Genomic DNA, 21488 nt, shown 5'->3' with positions numbered 1-21488 from the left:
CCTGTTCACCATGACATGCCCACAGTCAACCTGCAGCCTGGACACATGCAGAGTGTATCTGGCAGCACAGCCTGGGGATGTGAAGGTGTCCTTGGACCCTTGCCTGGGGTGACCTGCGTGGGTGGCTATGGGAGGAAGGACATAGACAGCCAGCTCAAGGCTTGGTTTGCACCATGCACAAGGTACTGGAGGGATGGAGGGAGTCAGTCCCCGCTTTCCTGGGCTGCAGCATGTGAGGCTTACCCCAGGCACCATTGCAAGGGCAGCTTAGCCCCTGCGACCATCCTGCTCGTGGCCCGAGGCATCAGAGCAGCCATGGGTGCTAGAGGAGTCCCTCGAGGGAGCAAATAATCAGCTCCATTGGGAAACCATCCTCAAAATGTCATCTCCAGTGTACTGAAATTGAAATTGCCTGCCCCAGTTGTGAAACACAGAAATTCACAGTCCCCCTCACTTGTCTGCCTCCCTCAGCTGTGCCTGCAGGGAATCCACAGAGCCTGTCCCCTGTCCTCCTCCCCAGCACCTCCCCACAGGGACAGGGGGACAAGGCCCTCCTGCTGCCTATGAGCCAGGGCCATGCTCAGGGCACACGGTGCCGCTGTGCTGGACCTCCCACCGAGGCCAGTGCTCTGACCTTGGTGTCCTACCACGATCGTGAGTCAGGAGGCAGCTCCTGGTGTCTCCCATCCCACATCCCGTGCCTCTGGACAGCATGTGCCACGTCTGGCTTGGCCCTTCCCCCTGCTCTGCATGGAGAGAAGAGGTCCCCGAGTGCCTTGAGCTCCTGCCAGCACAGCCCACTTGTCCTGAGAGCTGTGCTCCAGCCAGCAACCTCATTGAGAGTATCACCCCTCCCACTGACCTCCCCAGCCTCAAACTAGGCTCAGACTTTGAGTCTTTAACTCTTCCTTCACCCCCTTGATTCCTCCCTACCCTCCATCCTGAGGCTCCTGGAGTTGATGGAGCGGCTGCAGCCACAGCTGCTGAAGGACCAGTCCGTGTGTCAGGAGTGAGGCCCCCACTCTGCCCCTGCCTGGAGCCAGGGAGTCAGGGATGAGCGTCAGTGCATCCACGTCCCTGCAGCCTGGAGCACACGGGCAGGGACAGGCAGGGACATGGGGCAGCCTCCAGCACAGTGCCCGGCTGTGGCAGCTCCCCACACTCATGGTGCATCCCTGCCCCGCAAACACAACAGCCAGAGTTTTACAATCAAATATTTATGCTAGTAAAAAACATTTTACATAATCTTTAAACAGCTATGTCATCTCCCTATTTTCATTCTCTGATCTCTCTGTTTTGAACTGGGATTGGAGAATTCAGCGTATTTACAAAGAAGTAAATATTATGATGAAAACATCAGGAAGCTTAATAGTAGCTCTAGCAAAGTGCAGAAGTATTTTTGTGTTCATGTTGTCAATTGCATAATATCTTCTGGACCTTCATAAATTAAGGGACCTTGCTTGGATGCTTGCAGCCCCGTGATAAATAGTTCACAGCTCCAATTCAAGCAAGGCTGACTGCTGTCAGAATGGGAAGAGCTCATGACACCACCATAGATTGATGCCTTCAAGCTCTGTGAGGAGATAGGGAGGGGGCAGGCCACTTAAAAGCCTGGCAGACAGTGGCAAATTCAAGGCAGCAAAACACTGCTGTGATGGTTCTTACCAGATGCAATCAGAAGTAAAAGACTGGATTGTCTTGGACCATCCCTGTTCGCAGTTTCCTGACCAAAGCAAAGACCATGCTCTGCACATGCCCTGAGACAGGACCAAACAAGGATCACTCTGAGCTAATCCCTAGAGACCATCTCTGCCTCACGGAGACAGAGACATGGCTGCCTTACTAGCTCCCGCTCAGAAAGGCTCTTTCTGTCCTAGGTCATGGAGAGAAATATCCTGTTTGCCAGGTGAGAGCCACAGGAGCTCTTTTCTGTGCAATTCACCTGGGGCTAAGTCTCAGGCATGCAAAGAGGAGCTCATTTCTTAGCAGGTTCCGAAAGGCCATGGTCAGCAGCAAAGCTGGAGCTCTGCTGGGGCAGTGTCAGAGCAGGAGGTTCATTTCTGCTCTGAATTCAGACAACTGCAGTGATCCCTGCCTCCATTACTGGGACCCAATAACGGGAAGTTCCCTTGGTCCATTGGAAAAGTCTTCTCTAGGGAAAGATTTCTTCTTCCACTCTCTATCACAATGATGACATCCGGGCAGTAGGCATCTTCAAAGAATGTCCAAAGCTTCTTGGTAGCCTTGGCTACTGGTTTCCCTGTGATACCTGCCCTTGGCTACTGCCCTACACTCAGTTTATCCCAGCTGTATTGAGTATGAATGCAAGAATGCACTCCTCCTGAGCAACATATTTGTTAAGGCAACTCTTTTTCCAGCCTTTCTGCTCCTTCAGGATTCAGAGTTACGCCAGCCTGGGGACATGGAACACAGAGCTCTGTGCCGGTACAGCTGTCCCTCCCCATGGGACCTCGGACACCACAGCTGCACAAGCACTCAGCAAATTATCACTGGTCTACACAGTGATGGGGGTGTCAGGGTTGTGAGTTCATACCAGCAGATCTGTCTTTCCAGAGCATACTGTGAAGATTCAAGAAAAAAGGCCAGGGCAGGAGGGGTCTTCTCCAAATGGAGCTGCCAGGTGCTAGAGAAAAGAAGCCAAAGGCAAACAGTCTCATTCCTACAGGAGAGGACAATCCGAGCAGACATGACTGGCAGGATACCAGGATTGGGGAAAAACTGTTATCTTGGAGAGTGGCAAACTGTCTATGAGACATTTTACTTGGCATTACAGCCAACCTTAAGTCTTGCAGGGAATTCAGTTTGCTCAGTTCAGGGTTTGCTGTTGACAGTGCCAGTAAATACGTTCTATGCTGGCATCAACACCAGCAGTGGTTGGATCACATGGAGTGGATGGGTACCATGGCAGGTCCTCTCTGGAGCAGAGCTGGATTTCCTGTGCAAAAAGAAAGCCACTGGCAGAGCCATGGGCCCGAGGCTGAGAGGGCAGGAGGCAGAGCCCAGCCTGGCAGAACAGCCCTGGGGGCTGTGGGAGATGTCCTTCCCTCGGGCTGCAGATCCACAGCCCTGAGACCTGCTGCAGCCTGGCCTTCTGGGCACAGACACTGTGTCACACACTGACCCCTCCAAGTCCCCAGAGGGGTTTCACTGAAACTTCAGCTCATTTGTTTTTTTTTCCACAGTTGCAAATCTACATAGAAACAAACAATCTGCTTTAAAATAAATCAGTCCCATAAACAATAGGGTGTATTGGGAGATTAGAAGGGACTGCTTCCTGGGATCTGGTGAGCAATGCAGGGCTGATATCCTTGTGGCTCTGGGGTGACTTCTCAGTTCAAAGGAATTCCCTACCATGACTAATTTTTTCTGGTATTTAAGGCTCACTCCTTCACTCACTGCAGTCAATATGACCCTGTTTACTACAGAGGTGCTTACAGCAGGACTGGATACGGGAATGGGAAGCAATCCTGGTCTTTGCAGTCTTTGGTACCTACATGCCTGTTTCACTTTCCAGAGAAAGGTAGTGCTGCAGCTGTGGTGATGCCTTCTTAAGGGCTGAACAGTGACTGTGGTGCAGACACGGCCAAGACATGTGAGGGCTGGGCAGTGAGAGCTCTGGAAACACACGAGGACCTTGTTGTGGGGTTTCTGGTCTATCCAAGGCAGGCAGCAGCCAGGAAAATGGCTTGATATCTGTGGTGGGATCTCAGAGTCTGTCCTCCTTGGCTTAAGTCTGAGGTTCATGGGAGACAACTTATCTCTGTTTCCTGAGGACATCAAGAATATGCGTGGTCAGGGCTGACTCTCACGTAATGACCATCACAGGGGAACACCAGCTCTGGACTGTGAATTTAGCAGTTCAGCAAATTGTTGAGATGAGTCAACACATTAGAGGTTGTTAGAGATTGTGTCACCTCCTAAGATGACACTGGTATTCCCTGGAGGACGAAAGAGAGAGGGGAAGAAAGGGAAAGAGGAGAGAAGGAAGGTAGAGGAGAAGAATAAAATGTCTTTCAGCTCTTCTGACCTCTCATCCTGTGTCACTGGCATGGTTTTACTGGCAGGGTATAGCTTGTGGCTGTTAAGTTTTGGAGAGGGGAGAAAGGATTTCTAAGAGCAGGTTCTGTAATCAGCATCATGGGACTTTGAATCTCCACCATCTCAGAAGCCTCTGGTCAACTACAAACACATCCTCCTACCACAGCCCATCTGTGCCTGATCACTTCCCATAGCAGGGGGAGGCAGCAGCTGGGAAGGCATCGCTCCCCCCGAGGTACCTCTGGGCTACAGCCTGTGCTCAGTGTTCACCAAGAGAAGTGTCTGGGGCTCAGTCAGGCTCAGGCAGTGTTTAACAATCTGATGATCTGGCTTTCTTCATTATCACTTCATTCCATCACAGGCTTGTCTCTAAATTCAAAGGAGTGGTAAAGAGCACAGGTTTTAGTTCTCTGAGAGGCTGCCTGGGATGAGGCCGTAGGGAGCCTAGTGGAGCTCATGGACTGCTTTGCTTCTCCCCTAAGCACCTGTGCAACTTACCTCACCTTACTTACTCGGCTTGGGAAGGGCAGGGCAGTGCTCTCATTTGGGATGAACAATTGGCATAGTATGTAAAGCATCCCAAGGAGAGAGGAACCATCATGCAAGCATCAGCAGAGCAAGAGGTGGAAAGGATGGTGGCCAGGTAACAACAGCTCCAGGGCCTATAGTACACTGGGGTCTGTCTTTCCTATAAATGTGATTAAGGAGCTGTTGAAGCATCATCAGAAGTGATTTTACAAAAAAAATTTGTCAAATGAGTAGCAGCAGATCTCTGGGACCTGTGGTCTTGGAGGACCGCAGAACTCTGAAATATTCAAAGGAACATGTCTGTGCTATTAATCTCAGCATGAGACCCATCATCCTCATCTGCTATGGGTGAGGAGAGGGGTAAATCTGATGATCATTTTCACAAAAGGCTCCAGACAGGACCCAAGGAACTATCAACAAGCAAATCTTCATTCCAGTTTGCAAATTTTTTAATAGATTTAGCAGAAATGTGAAGAAATTCTATGTATGAGGATTATCATGCCCACCAATTGCTCTGAAGTATTCACTGACAGTCTGGGTAAGAGTGGGCCAAAGACTACAGTGGGTTTGGGTTTCCACCAGTCTTTCAATGAGATTTCTCTTCAGATATCTCTAGCTCCAAGCCTGTAGATGAGAAGAGGAAGAGCCTTCTGAGGACTAATGCCTTCTTAAAGACAGAAATCAATGACCATTTTTCACATCTGAGTGAAGTGTTTTGTGGAATGCCAAAGGAACATGTGCTGGGAGAGGGCTTCTCAGCAGAAATATTAGGGAAAAGGGATGATGATTCAAAATGACTAAAGCAGTTAGAAGTAAACCTTCCTGCAACCAGTTGCAGAATGTTCTCTCCTTGCTGAATGCCTGAGAGGTGAAACATTAGATGAAAGTCAACATCAATAGATGTAAATAATGCACAAAGCAGGGAATAGAGACAACGAGGCTATGCATCTCCACAGTCAAGAGCCATTAGCAATGGCCACTCAAGGACAAGAGCCTGGGGCCACTTCAGATTTGAGAAGCCACAGCCCCATGTCTTGTGGCTGCCAAAGTCATCAGAGTAGTTTCTACAGCCCCCTCAGAAGAGCACTCAGTGCTCTGAGAGTGGTGGCTCCAACATCACCTGGCCAGGGACCTGCATGGAGAGAAGCATGTAAGCAAGACCATTTGAGTTTCTCCTCGGCCACCCAAAGAAAGCTCTGGTTTAAGTTTTCAGATGAGATCACTCACAGCAGCTCGAGCCCTTTGGCTGACACCTCAACTTTCTTACTCGTCCCATTCATTTTTGGTGTCATTCAGCAGAGTGCCAAGGCTGACTGTTGGGATCTGGGTGTTCAGGGGAAGGATTATCAGTGGCCAACAGGCTGTAGCTGAAAAGATAAAGGAAATAAAGAAAGCTGCAACAGTCTCATCCATCCCCTCATGGACTTGTAATGCCAGGGAAGAGGGAGCAAAGTCACAACACCATCAGGCACTGGTGTCCAGGACAGGCTCTGAGCAAACCCTGGCATTGAGAAACTCACACTGTGTGAGGGGATTGCTTGGGTGCCTCGCACATCTTAATGTCTGTTGTAAAAGTGCTCAGAGATAAGCAGACTTACTCTTTGAGCTGGCAGAGAACTGCCCTGGGACAGGGCCAGTACAACCTCCCATATGCACTGGTCTGATCTGTGCCCTCCAAGGGAACTGCTCAGGAATTGCCTGCAGGTTCATAAAAAGCCCTGAGAAAAGAGTAAGGAGGAACGAAGGCTTCCCATCAAAGCGGAGGCCAGGTCAGACAGATGGGATGATCCCATCCCACACACATCCCTAGAAAATCACCAACCAGGATGTGCCTGCTAAATCACACCTCAGCTTCCATTGGCCTGGGTGAAGAGTTACCAAACCAGTAGAGCAGAAAACTTCTGCTTGCTCTTCATCTCTACATGCTCACAGTGACTCGAGCCCAAGGAGTCAGTGATCTCCACAAGGCTCCATTTCCCAGGCTGCTCTGCTTGGGGAGTCCAGGGTCCATCCTCCCTTCTGCCACAACAGTCAGCACTTATCCACATCAAATCATCTCCATCTGCCATCCACTCAGTTGAGGCAGGTCACAAACCACTTTCTTAATAATTCTGGGATTTTACTAACCTGCTTACTTTTTCAGCTGCAGGTTCTGCAGCCCTTACCCCACCAAAAAAAAAAAAATATAATGTTTGCCATTTTTCCCTGTTGATCGTTGCCCAACCTTTCTACTTCCTTTTCTTACGTAGTCCTGATTTTGGCTCATTACAATACTTTGCTTCCTGCCTTGGAACAAATGCACTTGTGTGGGACCAAGTGAAAAAAATTCTGAATGTCAAAACCTGATTTTTTAATTTTTTTCTGTTTTATTTACTGCTTTAGAGGCACCTCCAGACTGCTCTAAAAATTAAGAGACCGCAGCCTGTATCCACCTCACCTACTACTCATGCTAGTAGTCCATGCTACAAAAAAAAATCCTTTGTCTTCATTAATCATTTAGGTAGGCAATGCATGTCCATGAAAGGGGAAAACTTTGATACTGAAGGTCTTTAGGGGCCCAGAGGGCACCTGCACTGTCTGTGCCCTCGATGTCAGGTCTTTGGACAAACCCTCTTCTGTGCATGAGCCTCAAGACAGACAAGGTACCCACGGTGGAGATGATGGGAGAAACCCCTTCTTCAGCAGAGGGTCTGGCAGAGGAGATCAGGCTGCCCTGTCAGGCTCCTCCAAGTGCTTGGCATCAGGCCTAGAGCTCCTGTACCCATCCCTCATGTCTGCAGATAATCCTGAAGGAGCAGAGGGTCACACCCAGGGTGAGAGTACCACGTGAGATGCTGCGCACCTTGGGCCGCTCATCTGTCCTTGCTGATCCTAAGCCATCCCTTGCTGATGGCCTTTTGCTGCCACAGGGAGATGCACCCCAAGCAGCATCACACCATGGAATGTCCCCCTGCACTCTATTCCTCTTCCACTGAACTCAGAAAGGGGAGATGGTGATGTGCAGGCAGGAAAGGTCAAGAACAGGAACGACTGCAGTAACAGCAAGAGGGGTCTGAAGAAGAAGAGCTCATCCTCACAGGAAGACACAGCACTGGAGTGAAAAACTCTTGGAGACACTTTCTCTGGGCCACAGGGTGATGTGGGCATTGTCACGGCAGATGTGGAACAAAAGACCCATCCATCGCATCTGCAGAGTCCTGATGGGGCAGAGGGACAGGCCCAGGGGGAGAGGGGCTGCATGGCCAGAGACCCCTCAGGCAGCTCCAGCTCATGCACGATGGAAAAGACATTAGGAACCATCAGGCTCCAAAGGGAGCAGGGTACCTCAGTGGGGCTTTGGCCAGCAGGAGCAGTAGATCAAACAGGAGTTCGCAAAGCAAAAAAGTAAAAGAAACTGCAGTTTGAGACTGGGGGTGTCAGTGAGTTCTGTCTTGTCCTTGAGCTGCTCATGGTGTGGTTCTGCTAAATGACGATTTTTGTTTCAGGACAGCACTGATTAGGAGGATAAGTCCATTACACAGGACATTTCAAATTCAGCGGACTAAACATTAAGAAAAATTAGTAAGGAACAAGATTCCTGCCACCTTGCTGTTACAGACTCAGCTTAATGCTTGGAGATAAATTTATTTAAATCACCTCTCCCCCATCAGTCACTAAGGAATATCCACTTCATCGGATGTAGCATGACCAGGAAATCACCTGTCCAGCCCATGGCAGGGAGGGGCCTCAGCTCAGGACAGCCTCATTGACCTCAGCTGTCAGGTGACAAGCAATAGGACAAGATGAAATGGTCTGAAATTGTACCAGGGTTTAGGAAAAATTTCTTCACTGAAAGAGTAGTCAGGCACGAGAACAAGCCACCCAGGAGAGTGAGTGGTGGAATCACCATTCCTGGAAATGTTTAAAAAATGTGTAGATTTGGTGCTTAGAGACATGGTTAGTGGTGGGCTTGACAGTGCTGGGATGAGGGTTGGACTTGATGATCTTAGAGGGCTTTTCCAACCTAAATGATTCTGCGCTTTTGTGGTTGTATCGCGTGGACTACATGAGCGTGAGGGACTCCAGGAGTTCTCCACTGTGTGGGGAGCACTGATGGAATCAGAGCTTCTGGGGTCACGCATCTAGAAGCCCTGAAATGCCGATCACTCCCCCAAACTGTGTAAGAGTACTTTACAGAAACCATGGGATTAAAATAAATTAAAGTTAAAAAAAACCAAAAAATCCCACATACAATAAAACCTCAAACCAGTTCTGAGGGAGTTTTCAGGTGGGTATTTATGATCTAGAGGGAATTTAGGCAGATTCCCAGGTGAGACCTGTGTGTCAGGGAAGCTGAGACTTGTCCTTGTCCTTAGCTTGGCTTGTACCACTTGTGCTACACACTAAAAGGTGACTCTAGTTCATCTTCTTCTACTACCTAAAGTGAACTAGACATGGGCTTGGGGAAGGGAAGCCCCAAAGGATCTGTTTCTCTTTATTTTGTATGTGTGCAAGAAGCTTTTCTTCTCTAAGAGCATGTTTGGTAGGTGGGGAAGGATCCTCTATTGCAGCTGTGTTCATCACACCACTGCTCCCACCCTCCTCAGGATTGCTGTGCTCAGCTGTAGCACAGGAAACTTTGAGCCAATGTTTAGCCCTGCCTCATCTATCCTGAGTGTCTGTGTGCCACAGCACAGGAGGACATGTTATGGATGCCTGCAGCATCTGCCACCTGAGCCACAGCACGTGAGCTTCCCAGGTGGATAATCCCATGGACAGAACCACACACTGAGAAAGATGTGCACTGAGCAGCACAGCTCTGGGCACGCCTGTGCTGCAGGAGGGTTTTGGTTGGATCTCAGGAAAAGGTTCTTTCCCCAGAGGCTGGCTGGGGAGCCCCCAGGCTCCCCAGGGCAGTGGGCACAGCCCCAAGGCTGCCAGAGCTCCAGGAGGGTTTGGCTGATCCTCTGGGGCACAGGGGGTGACTCTTGGGGATGGGCCTGTGCAGGGCCAGGGGCTGGACTCAAGGATCCTTGTGGGTCCCCTCCAATTCAGCATATCCTGGGATTCTGTGAAACACTGAGCCCCGCTGTGCGCACTCCCTGTGTGAGCCGGGACACAGCTCTGTGCGGGCGAGGGGCGGCAGCAGCCGGAGCCAGAGCTCCGTTTGCCGAGCAGCCGAGTCCTCTCTGACGGGAAGGGTGTCCAAGGTGGCACTCACGGGGAAGGACCTTCACCCAGCCGTCCCCTCGCCCAGGACACTCGGGCTGAGCCCGGCCCTTCCCCCCGGGACACGCAGCCCCGGAGCCGCACTGGCCGCCGCGGGGGGAGCGGAGGGGGCAGAGCCCGTCTCACACCACGCTGCAAAGAGTTAAGCCCGGCCTGTTGATATTTCCAGCGGCTCCCAAAGTCGGCTGAGACGGGGAGCGCCCGGATTGGCTGCGTACGGCCGGTAGTAATTAGTATCAGATATCAAACTTCTGTCTTTGCTAAGACCCTTTCCGATAGTCGCTGCTCCCCGCTAGACGATGACATCAGCCAGGACACCCAGCTGCTGGTAGTAAACTCCGGGCGGGAGGAGGCTCCCGCTGGCTCCACGTTAATTAGTTCAACACAGCACAAGGGGAGCAGTTGGTGTCTGTGGAGGGTCAGTGCTGGATGGGACCAAATCTTACAAAGCCACTTGCTGCTTCTTGCCAGCCGGCTGTAAAAGGACCCAAAGAGTCCAGGAGAGCTGGATGAATCCTGAGCACCAGCCACGGTCTGGTCGGCTTTTCCCTGTGGAGGAAGTTAGTGGTTTAAGTGAGGGGCGTCTGGATCTGGTCCCTGAGTCACCATGACACTCCTGGGGTCTGAGCACTCTTTGCTGATTCGGAGCAAATTCAGATCAGGTAGGGAAAACCTTGAGATTTCTCTTAAACCTTCTCTCTCTGGGAAAGCCGTAGCCACAGGCTGTTTTGCATTAAATGTTCGGAAGCAGCATGCGAGCAAAGATTCCAGGGGTTGTAGAGCTGTCACGGCTTTGCTCTTACAGAGACTGTTCCACAAGTGGAGAGACGCATCTTCCTTCCTCTCTGTTGCTTTTTTCCTCCTGTTTTTTCATTGTCTTTGATTTATGTCTGTGGTTTTTTCTGGTAAAATTGCAGTTCCCAGTTCTCCTGCTCTGGCCCTGCTGCAAAAGATTTGGGCAGGAAGCCAAAAGGGCATCTGGGATAAACAACGTGCCTGCTGCCGTCCCTGTATTCCAGGTGCTCTGGCGGGTCTGTCTGTGACAGTCGCGGTGTGGACGGGCCCGACACTGTCTCTGACAGGCAGGCAGCCGAGCTGGTTCCATTAGGTTGTGACTAATTGGAGAAAAATGAATTTGAAGAAATGCGTCATTTTTAGAAGTAAAAATAACAAATGGAACATGAAAAGTATTTAAAGTGACATCATCAGAGAAATAAAACCAGAGCCACACAATTGATTGCCACTCGCGGAGGGTTTGCAGTAAAACATGCCTCCGGCTCGTAAGTCCGGGGAAGCTCCACTCAGGGGCTTCTCCGAGGACGCTCCGCGTGAGTGAAGGTGAGTGAAGGTGAACTATGGGACGGTCGCTTCTTGATCAGCCCCTCTGCTGGACGTTCATTCCTTTAGTCACTGGCTGCGTCTATAGTAAGTATGCTCTGTTTGGGAGTGGGTATCTTGACTTGTAGTTTTTTTAATAACATAACTGCAGTTTTAACAGAAATGTCAAAAAACGTTCTCGATGTGCTTTCTCTGACCTTCTCAGAGGTGAAGATCTCCCTGGGAATATTATCTATGAGGATGTTCAGACAAATCAGCTGCACCCGCTCTGGCATGTCACCCACGCCGTGTGTGTTTTTGCCTCTTTCTGCATTGTAGATAATGAAATTGGAGATTTATGATACTGACAGGAGATATGAGTGGTGTTATCAGGATCTCTTAGATAGCTGGGTGGTCAACTTAAACTTTGTTTTCTCAGCAAATACAAAGTTGGCAGTTGGTTGAAAACCCCAGAGTGTGTGTGCAAACACAACTGTCCTAGTCTGGCTCAATTATACAAAGCTTGGGTCCAGGTCTTTGGTGTGGTTTCCATATCCCTCTGATCTTACATTTCATTAGATTAAGTCATTCCTTAAATTTTGTTGGTATATTATGGTACACTGCTGTTCATTTGAAAAAAAAATCTCTGTAACAATTCCTCCAGCATGTACAAAGCAACACTGCCACCTCCCTGAGGAGCGGAGGATGGGCTGTGCATTGTCCCTGCATTCTTTTCAAATGAACCAGGGTTGTTTTTAAGGCTCATTTCTGGTTTATTTGTAAGCTGGCTTTATTATGGAACCAACAGTGGGCTCTCTAAACATATTTTTCAAATGATTCTCCAGGAAAAGTAAACTTTGTGGGTCTTTGCGTCCATAAATTCTCGTGCCTTTCAGCATTTCTAGGACAGTCAATTTGTGGAGCATTCTTATTCATGACTTATTCCCACAACTGCCTATTTATTTTGTTGGAGTTGGGCTTGCCAGAATCCCAAATGCACGTCTGCACCTCGCTGTCCCCACGTCCGGGACCACTACAGGTGACATGGGACATGGCCACAGCACAACTCTGGCTGTCGCAGTGTGTGAGACAGGGGAGGAGAGCAGGATGCCGAGGAACACAAATAAGTCAATAATGCTGCTTTCAGTTTGTGCTGGATTTTTAATAACATGGGGAATACAGATGAAAAAGCTAACATTTAATGAAATGTCTTTTATGTTCAAAATCTCTACGGGACAGAGTTTTCTCTGGTGTCCCTGCTCCGTGTGCAGGCTTTGTCAGCTGTAAAGCCCCAAGGATGGCAGGAGGTGCAGAGCTCTGATTTACCATCCTCCGTTTCCTCGGAAGAGGGATGAAAGTCTCAAACAACCCGTCACCCTGCCCCACACCATCCTGCATGGCTCAAGGGCTGTCACACAGGACAGCAGCAGTTTCAGGGAGCTGTGTAGCTTGCAAAGAGCTGGGAGGGATCAGCTCCCAAAATTCCAAGCCCCAAGGAGCCAGGCTTGACAATGCACCATCGCTTTGGAAGTGGTCTCGTGCAGGCAGGTGTGAGGCTGGTTTGGGAAGGATTAACTGTGCTCCATGACTCATGATGAGTCTGAATCCCTTTTGAAGGATTCCAGGACAATATTAATGAGGGCTGAAATAAATCTTAGTAACTAAACTTTTGCTCTCTCTCCATGCCCTGCACATGCTGAGCAGCTGAAAGAGCTATGTGAGTGTATTAAATAGTTCTAGAGATACATTACTTGTTTCTTCATCCCAGAATCCCTTTAATCTCTGTGTCATGCTTCAGGGAGAACATGGAGCAAGGAGGTGGCAACTAGAAGGTGGTGGGACGTAGGTGTGGCTCGAGCGTCGTCTCTCTGGTCTCTCGCTTCCATCTGGCAGCATCAGTAGCAAGGAAAAGAAAGCTTGTCCAGGAAAGGGTGGTGTGGTGGTGGAAAAGCAGTGGCTTTTCACAGCGTGCCCAACAATCCTCCCTGCAGTCCCATGGTGGTTTCTCCTCTTCTGGTCTCGCCAGTGGTCCAAGTGAAGGACCAGCAAAGCTCTGCCATGTGGAGAAACAGCAGCTACCCCAGTGCTGGGCACCAGGAACCACTCCAGACGAGAGAGGGAAAAACACCTCCATGCTGCTGTCCTGCAGGGTCCCCTTCCCCTTCCTCGAGGATTTGTGTGCCTGTTTATTTTGTCTGTTTTGTCAAAGATAAATATTCTGATCTGAGGTCATCCTGACAAATTTTGCAGGAATGATGATTCTTCAAGTCTGCCATGCTATCCCATGTGCTCCAACTATCAATGGGATTGCACTAAATCAACTAGGACGTCCAAGTGCTGTTCCAGAAACACATTTAACTCTTTCCAGAGACAATAATTTATGTGATTTTCTTTAAATACAAACCAGTTATTCTCCAGCAGCAGCATCAGACACAAGAGACAAAACCAACAAATGCGAATCTAACCTTAACCCTTACCTTTTCTTACAGTGGTATGGAAAGAGCTTGCAAGGCCAATATCTGCCTAACCTCAGTGGTAGTTTAGATAATTGGTGAGAAGTGAAAGTTTGACACTATAAATAAGGCTCTGTATGGCTTGGCATGGGGTACCAAGGCCTAATTATGGACACATAGGGGTGGGTTTACAGAAAAGCCTTGCCTGGCTCCATGAGGGAAAGGATTCATTCTTGCTCATAGGGCTTGCATGAAGCTGAGAGGGGAGAGGAATTCATTCTGTCTGCCTCTGGTGACTAGAGTGATTTGGAACAAAATCAGCAGGTCAACAGAGGCAGAAGAGAGTTGGTCTTGGTAGGGTGTTAGACCAGGCATTTTGGCCGAACCTTTATTTTTATTTTCCTGGTGTCCAAAGATAAAACATGAGCCTGTGTTTCCTCTCGGATTCTGAACTCGTGCAGGTCACTGTCAGTGTGTGTGTTCAAACCATGGCCTCGTTGTAACTGATGAGACTGTTTTGTGAAGTTTTTGTAGAACGCCGACTTTATGTAGATGGATTTGTGCTTGGTTTTGTTTTTCTGGCATCTTATACCTCAGTGTTTCAGTAGACAGTCACATGTTTCTCAGGGTGTGTGTTGTAGCACAGATTGAAACTATTTCACTGTGCTTCGGAGGACATCTGTCTGGGCTGCTCAGGGTGTGCTGGAGGAAAGACTCCAAGGTGAGAGCCTGTTCTCAGGACCATGGTGAGATCAGGGTTGCACATCATGATGGAGAAATCCCTCAGAGGGATTTCACAGCTAGTAGTGCCCATTTGGTGGTCTGGGCTCCTTGCTAGCTAGCTGTGGTCCTGTGTCTCTTCCAAGGCTCCTGAAGACCCAAACTTGGGGTTAGAAATGTAGTTCTGACCAATGTAGACAAGATTTTCAGGGCAATCCCCCAGATAACACACATATTTGTAGCACATCTGCCTGGGAGAAGGTAAAATGCTCCCACCTCTGAAGTGACAGCATAGGAAGAGATAAAGCAGCACCCACCTGGGAAAGGACAGACCAGGGCTTTCCATGGCTGTCCTGGCTGAGCAGTGCCATGCCCAGCTTCCTGAGGTTCATCTCTGCTCACATGGTTCCCACAGGGGCCGTGTTATCAGAGGGTAACATGGGCCTGGAGACATGATGCTACAGAGAAATCCCGTTGTGGCTGATGGCTGTCACCAGAGCACAGAGCCATGGAGGGGCTCAGGACAGAGCCTGGCCAAGGTGTTTTGCAAAACAGCAGCTCCTGACAAACAAGTCCTGCGGTGCTCTGCTGGTGTCAGCACCCAGGAGGTTGGCTGGCTTGTCACCCAGCTCGGAGTGACTCCACGTTCACCCACGTCCAGCCCCCACATCAGGGATTTGATGCCAGCCTGCTGCCCAGCTGGAACAGAGCCCCCTGCTCCCAGCCCTGCCTGTGGGACACCCTGCTGTGGATACTGCTCCTGCTCCTGACACAGCTGCAGAGGGAGACAGACACAGCCCTGAGAAGGCCTCAAGCAACGTGACTGCACCCTGCCAGCATTCCAGCTCTGCTCTGGCCCTGCTGGGACCTTGGGACAGTCAAGGGACCCCATGGGGCAGCTGCTGTCCCCCACCATGCTCACTCATTGCCTCAGACATATATGTAAAGCCAGTCTCAAAGCCTGCAGCAGTCCTGCCTTTGGAAGGAGACTGGGTCCAAAACAGGGCCAGGAGCTGGACTCGATGATCCCTGTGAGTCCCTTCCAACTCCAGATATTCTATGATTCCAGGGCTGCTTTCTGCCATCCAGTGTGTGTGAGCAGGGGCAGGTCACCAGGTTCCTCTGGGAACACACCGTAGCCGTGGACAAACCCGTGTTTCACATTTGCTCAGCTGCTGTTTGACAGGTAACAAAACTGCTGCTGTTGCAAACAGGAGTCCCTTCTCCCCATTCCCAGTTTGTTGCCAACTCCCCCCTGGCCCCAGCAGAGATGTCCCCATCCCGTGCACCACTGACCTGCACTCGCCCTCCCCAAACCCCAGCTCTGAGCCACAGAGGGCAGGAATGAGCTGCTGGGGTGGCTGGCAGAGGGGACAGTGACTTGCTGCTGCTTTTTTAGTGGCAGTGTCAGCTTCAGCTGTTTGTCAAACTGCTGACTCCCATCACGGTCGTGCACTTGGGTCCAGCTGGCATAAGGTGGTGCCTCTGCCAGTCCCCAGAGGCACTGGCCGGTGCAGCACAAAGTGGAGGGAGCAGAAGGTAACTGCCCCACTATGACTTCTGGCAGCAGCATTGACTCATTTCGGATGAGAGAACAGCAATTGCACTGATTGTGAACGTGGTTCCCAATCAGAGCAAAGGTGCTGGTGCAGCCTGGGCAGGGAGGAAACCAGCAATAAAAATAGATGTGGTACTTGGGGGTATGGTTTAGTGGTGGGCTTGACAGTGCTGAGTTAAAGGTTGGACTGGATGATCTTAAAAGTCTTTTCCAACTAAACAATTCTGTGATTCTGTGAATTATTGGAATTTCACTTGAAACTACGTAAGAAAACTGGAAAAAGCTGAAGCAGTAGGGACCGTGCCTCAGTCAGTCCCACTGCCAGAGGGTCCATCAGAGAAAGGGGCAGATTCTGGGTCAGAAGTCAAGAAGCAGCAATAGATCTGCATCTGCCCACCTGGGCAGCTCGATTTAGCTGCAAGAACAAGCTGAATGCTGAGACGGCCTTGTGCATCCTCAGAGTTTCCAGAGAACCTGCTCTGGCCACTACGTAAGTGTTGGTGGGAAGAGACAGGCTCTGATCCATCCTCCTTCTTGGAAACAGACTGTCCCCAACACTAGATCAAGTCAGCCATGGCTTTGCCTGCCTGTCCTAGTCCTGAACCCTGCCAGGAGGGCACTCCCCTCTCTTCTCGTGCTGCTCAGCCCCCTGTGCTGCTAAAGCCAATTCTCCAAGCAGAGGATGGTGGTAGGAGTGCTCTGGCAATACCCCAGTGTGGGAGATGCTCTGGTGCAGGGGATAAAAGTCCCAGCCCACCCTGACTGTCTGCTGAGCACTGGTCTCAAAGCACCCTCAGAGACTGAAGCAGATGGCCAGACCTGCCTACTCCTGGGGTGGAGAGAAGATTTGAACATGTCTTTTCTGTGCATCACTAGGCCAGGCAAGGCTGAAGCTGTCCTCTTAGCTTCCTAAACCTCTGAGTTCCGGTCCTAGAGAGGAAGATGACTCACAACTGCAAGTCACGGGCAGTGCTCAGAGCTTGGGTCACCAGAGACAGCTGTGACTGACAGCAGGAGGTCTTGTGTGCACCAGTGACACAGCCTCACTGCAGAGGACATTTCTGAAAACTGTTTTCAGTTAAGGGACTTGGTGCTGGCATAGAAGGGAGGAGCAGTGTTTTCTAACAGAAGAAGTTCACGAGCGAAATCACTGGAATATGTCCGACATGTCTCACATCATCCAGGGAGGATTTTTCATCATGGGGTACCACAGGAGGGAGCAGCGTTGCTGAAAGAAAGGCTTTCTCTCAGCTGGTGGCAGCTGGTGGTGTCAGCACAGCTTGGTACCACAGGACCAATGTGTTTGGCTGCCCCCTGGCTGGTACAGCCATTCAAGCTGGTGCAGTCAGGCAACAAGGATGCTGGAGGTGTGGGGCCAAGATTGTCTCTTCAGTGCTCCAGCCACCACTCTTTGTATCATAAATGTTCTTCTAAAGTGTTAGCAAAAGCAATTCTCTTGAAAAGTAATAATATTCATGAAAAATTAATTCCTGTACATCGAGAGTGGTGGCACTCAGAGCTCAGGACTCCAGCAAAGGAAGAGGACAGAAATGCAGCTGGTGAGACACAGCCTCAACAGATTCCAAGGAAAGGAGCAGCTAAGTGGTGGTGGTTTGTATGGTGCCAGGGGCTCCTCTAACCCTGTTTTTAAGCACTGTTGGTTGTAAGGGAAAGGTGCAAACCCTGAGCTGGCATCTGTCAAGCTGCAACACTGCCTCAGAGGCTGCTTTCCCTCTTGCTGCAGGGATGTTCAGCATTATTGTCTGACACTGTCCACTACATTTCTTCAGATGGTTTGCAACACGCTTTGGAAGTTCACAGAGATATTTATGGGAGTCAAGTTATGTATCCATGCATAAGGAAATACAGATTTGGGTGAATATTTGGTGGCTGAAATAACTGTTTCAACAGTCGAGCTTGTGCTGCTCCTGGAAATGGCCAGCACTTGCACTCGCCTGTCCTCACATTTTTTGACAGTGTGCCCTGAACAAACAAGGCTGGATAAGCTTTCCCTCCTTGCTCTGTGGCTTAAGAATGGGCCAGACTTAAGGAAGTTTGTAAGCTCAGCATGGTCCACAATGAAGTCTGTGCCTCAGGGAGGTTGCATGACCTGCCAGGGAAGAGCTCAGCTCCCACACTCGGAGCAGTGAGTGGCATTGCTGGGTCACAGCCTTTTTGCCTGTCAGCATGAAAACCAAATTGGAGACTTTTTCTCCTTGCACAAAATTATCATTAAATAATCCCTGATCCCCTCTGTGATGGTCTATCTGCAGTGCTCAGTGCAGGGGGCAAAGGAGAGGCTGTCAGCTGGAGCATGAGCCATTTGCAGCAGGATGGGATCCCCTGGACTGTGCCCAGCTCTCTGGAAGGCCATGGGATCTAGGAAATCTGTGTTCCCAAGTGCTGCTCCTGCAGACAAGTAGAGGGAGAGCTATGGCAGTGAAACATGCATGTTTTCAAAACTTCTTGCATCACGGCAGATGATGAATCTTATACCCACTACACTGGAACTCATCGTCACCTTCCAAGATATGCTCCAAGGGAATTTGTACCATCTCCTTTTTATCCTCACTGGCCTGGCTGACAGCTGACTGCTCCCTGAGACTGGCAAATTATTTGTTTGCTGGGAAGGGCTATGAAATAATCAGAAGCAGCAGGGAATGTGGACCTTGAATAGCCAGTTATCTGACTGTTAGAATCCCCCTGCCAATGTGGATGTGGAACAACCCTTGGTCTGGCCGTGTTGGAAGTCGCAGTGAAACAGTGCAAATAATTTGGCACACGTGGCAGCTGTGAAGGGAAGTGATGGAGCATCATCACTCAGGATATTTTACAGCTAGATGGGGAGGCTGCTGTGTCCTTGTCTGTGAGTCCAGAAGGCTTTGCTGTCTCTGATCCCAGTTGGTGATGTGATGTTGTGTGTAAATTGCCTCAGTTGAAGGCAAGGGGCTCTAATGCCCAGGACACTGGACCAGGACTAGGAGAGCAAAGAACCATTCTTGGGTGAGCAACAAATCTGTTTTTATTCTTGGACAGTCTCTGACCTCCCTTAGCTCACCTATTCCATAAAGATCCATCTCTTCCTCTGGGAAAGGGCCAAGTTCTTGCACAGCTCTTCAGCGTTGTAAGCAGTCACAGAGAAGGTTCTGCACACAGAAACTGAGGTACAGTTCATCCCGTGTAAGATACCTGCCACAAACTGGTTACCTTTTAACTGCCTCTACAGTCCAGGAGGAAAGATGGGCATTCCCAAGGCATGGACTGTGTTATTTGGTTTTGAGGGCCTTTGAGGTGTTTGACTTCTGCAAAGGGGGTGCAGATAACAGGGTCCAGTGTAGGTACCAGAGTGTGAGGGTCTAGATCTGTGTCCATGGGCAGAACCAACACCGACTGGGCGTGGTTCCATGGGGCAATGGAGGGCTACAGACTCTCCTGGCAGCAAGGTTTGCCAGTGACTTAGAGCTACCAGCTTCACCCTGGCCTAAGCAGAGCAGCACACACACAGACTTTACAAAATACTGAAGGCTACATTTTTTCCTCACGACAAGAATCTATCTTTGGTGTCCTAAGAAGTGCTGGAATTTGACAGGAGATCATTGTCCCACACGAGGCTTTCACTAAACATTTGCTTTGAATGCGAGATATGGTTTGTACAGAAGACGTGGAAAAGTCACAAGAAATGGCATCTCAGGGAGCCTCATGCTCTGGGCACTGCTCTGGAAGGGATTATTATTGAGCTCCATCCCATGTCCCAGGGAAGCTGTGTTGGTGACATGAGCTGTTGGCAGAGCTCAGCAGGTTGCTCCCAAGGACAAAAAGGCTATTCTTGCCTTTCTTCTCCTTCCAACGCTGGGTCATTCCGGGCAGCTGAGGGGAGGCAGTCTGGGGCTGTGCTGATGGGCAGGGGATGTGTGTGCAGTTGTTTTGTGACTGCTGGAAGGCGCTTGTCCTCATGGCAAGCTGTACTGAGCTTCCAGCAGGAAAGAATGGAAGTAAGTTTTATGTTCTACCTTGTGATACAGGTGTCTTCTTGAAGACAAATTTGCAAAACCAAAGGTGTAGGAGTCAAAGCCCAGGCATGGCTACCTGAGAGATGGGATGAACTAACCTGTGCAGCCCTGGGCCATGCAGAGGTTTGCAGCCTTGCATGAGGCGGGCAGCAGGTGTGTGGTGGGCTGTGATTACATAATGCAGATATTGAGAGATGCTTCTTTGTTGGATGCCTAATTGATTCTCTGTAGCTCAGGCCATGGCACTCACTGGGTCATTCCCATCTGTCAGTGCATTGCTCCTAAACAGGAGTTATATGGGAGATTTGAGGTCCTTGGAGCAGTGGGTTCACAGAGATGGCACTATTTGCTCCTCACCACATTATGTGCATCCCCTTGGTACAGTAAGCATATCTGCATCCCCCTTGCAGGGTTGGAAATGTGCTGCCAGGCCCTCAGAAGGGTGGTGGAGTTGGAAAGCTCTACTCAACCCACAGCGATGGGACGAGGGAGAACCTCCCAGCTGCAGAGTGCAGAGCTCAGCAACTATTTGAGCTGAAGCCAGGGTCACCTGAGGCCACTATTCCAGGTGCCAGGCAGGGCTCAGCCTGTCCCAGGCACCAGGTAGTGCCTGTGCCAGAGCAGCCCGGCCCTGCCCACTGGTGCAGAAGGGAGGACTTGGGTGGGTGCGGGCTCTCAGCTCCTCCCTGGCAGACCCCTTGGCTTGGAGCACTCTGTTCACAAGGCTGGTCCAGCAGCAGCAGGGATCAGGGCCAGACCTCAGTGCCACACACAGACACACCCCCCCACATGCTCTGTATTGGCATCTCAGCACAGTCCTGCACCTTTCCCTGACACTCTCTCTCTCACAGTTTTACAGCTACGGCTCCAGCAGAGAAGGACCCGTGAGCAGCTGGCAGACCAAGGCATCATGCCACGTGAGTATCTTCTGCCTTTTCCACCCACTCCTGGCTCAGAGGGGCTCTGCTCATCCTGGGCACTGCTGGGACACTGTGTGGCACCAGCTGCCTGCTCAGACCCACAGAGCTCAGAGCAAAGTACTCCCAGGGGAACTTTGCTCCCTGCCCTGCAAAAATATGATGGTCCCTGGTGCTGTACAGAGGTGCTCAGCATTTATCACACAGACTGTAATGCCCCTGCTCAAACTGAAGTCAGGAGAGATGTTTACCTTCCACCATCCAAAAGTTCAGCTGCAGAGTTCCCTGTCCCAAGGGTCACTGTAGCAGGACAAGCAGAAGACTCACAAAGCTCTTCACGTAGGCAAGGGCAGGGAATCTCCTGTCCCCCTGTAAAAGCCAGGAACCTCTGTGGCAGGACAAGGAAGAGGTAGAGAGGGCCCATTCCAAAGGCTGTGGAGGGAGGCAGCCACAGGCAACTGCCTTGGCCCCAGAGCGGAAATGCAATCCCTGGAGGACTGAGATATATCCAGATCCGTGTCCGTGCCCAGCCAGGACCCCACAGGGCAGGGCTATCAGGGTACACCTGAGGCCAGTGAAACCCCACCTGGGCTGGTTGTGGCACAGTGACAAATGTGTTCCCTCTCTGACTTCACTCACCCCTGCTCACCTGGCACTCGAGCCTGAGGGACAAGCTCCAGGACAGCATTATCCTGCAGTCAGGCAGCATCAGAAAGTC

At 50.4% G+C, this 21488-nt stretch overlaps 1 protein-coding gene across 10 annotated transcripts in view; it reads left to right on the top strand.

The window, feature by feature from the left end:
* The first annotated feature begins 10057 nt into the window (after positions 1-10057).
* MYOCD (myocardin) overlaps positions 10058-21488 on the top strand; it is a 37209-nt gene continuing 25778 nt past the window's right edge. For 2 of the 10 annotated variants that reach the window (XM_064675603.1, XM_064675602.1), the window contains exons 1-2: positions 10676-11220; positions 20705-20770. In XM_064675603.1, coding sequence (XP_064531673.1) covers positions 11151-11220; positions 20705-20770 — 136 coding nt within the window. In that variant the 5' untranslated portion in view covers positions 10676-11150. Of the gene's footprint in view, positions 10458-10675; positions 11221-20704; positions 20771-21488 lie in introns of those variants that run through there. The other 8 variants (XM_064675604.1, XM_064675612.1, XM_064675605.1 and 5 more) reach the window with 8 other exon arrangements.

This window comes from Pseudopipra pipra, chromosome 19, assembly GCF_036250125.1.
Source record: "Pseudopipra pipra isolate bDixPip1 chromosome 19, bDixPip1.hap1, whole genome shotgun sequence".
Lineage (NCBI taxonomy): Eukaryota > Metazoa > Chordata > Aves > Passeriformes > Pipridae > Pseudopipra > Pseudopipra pipra.
The sequence above is the reverse complement of the archived record's forward strand: the minus strand, read 5'-3'. Positions and strand labels throughout refer to the sequence as shown.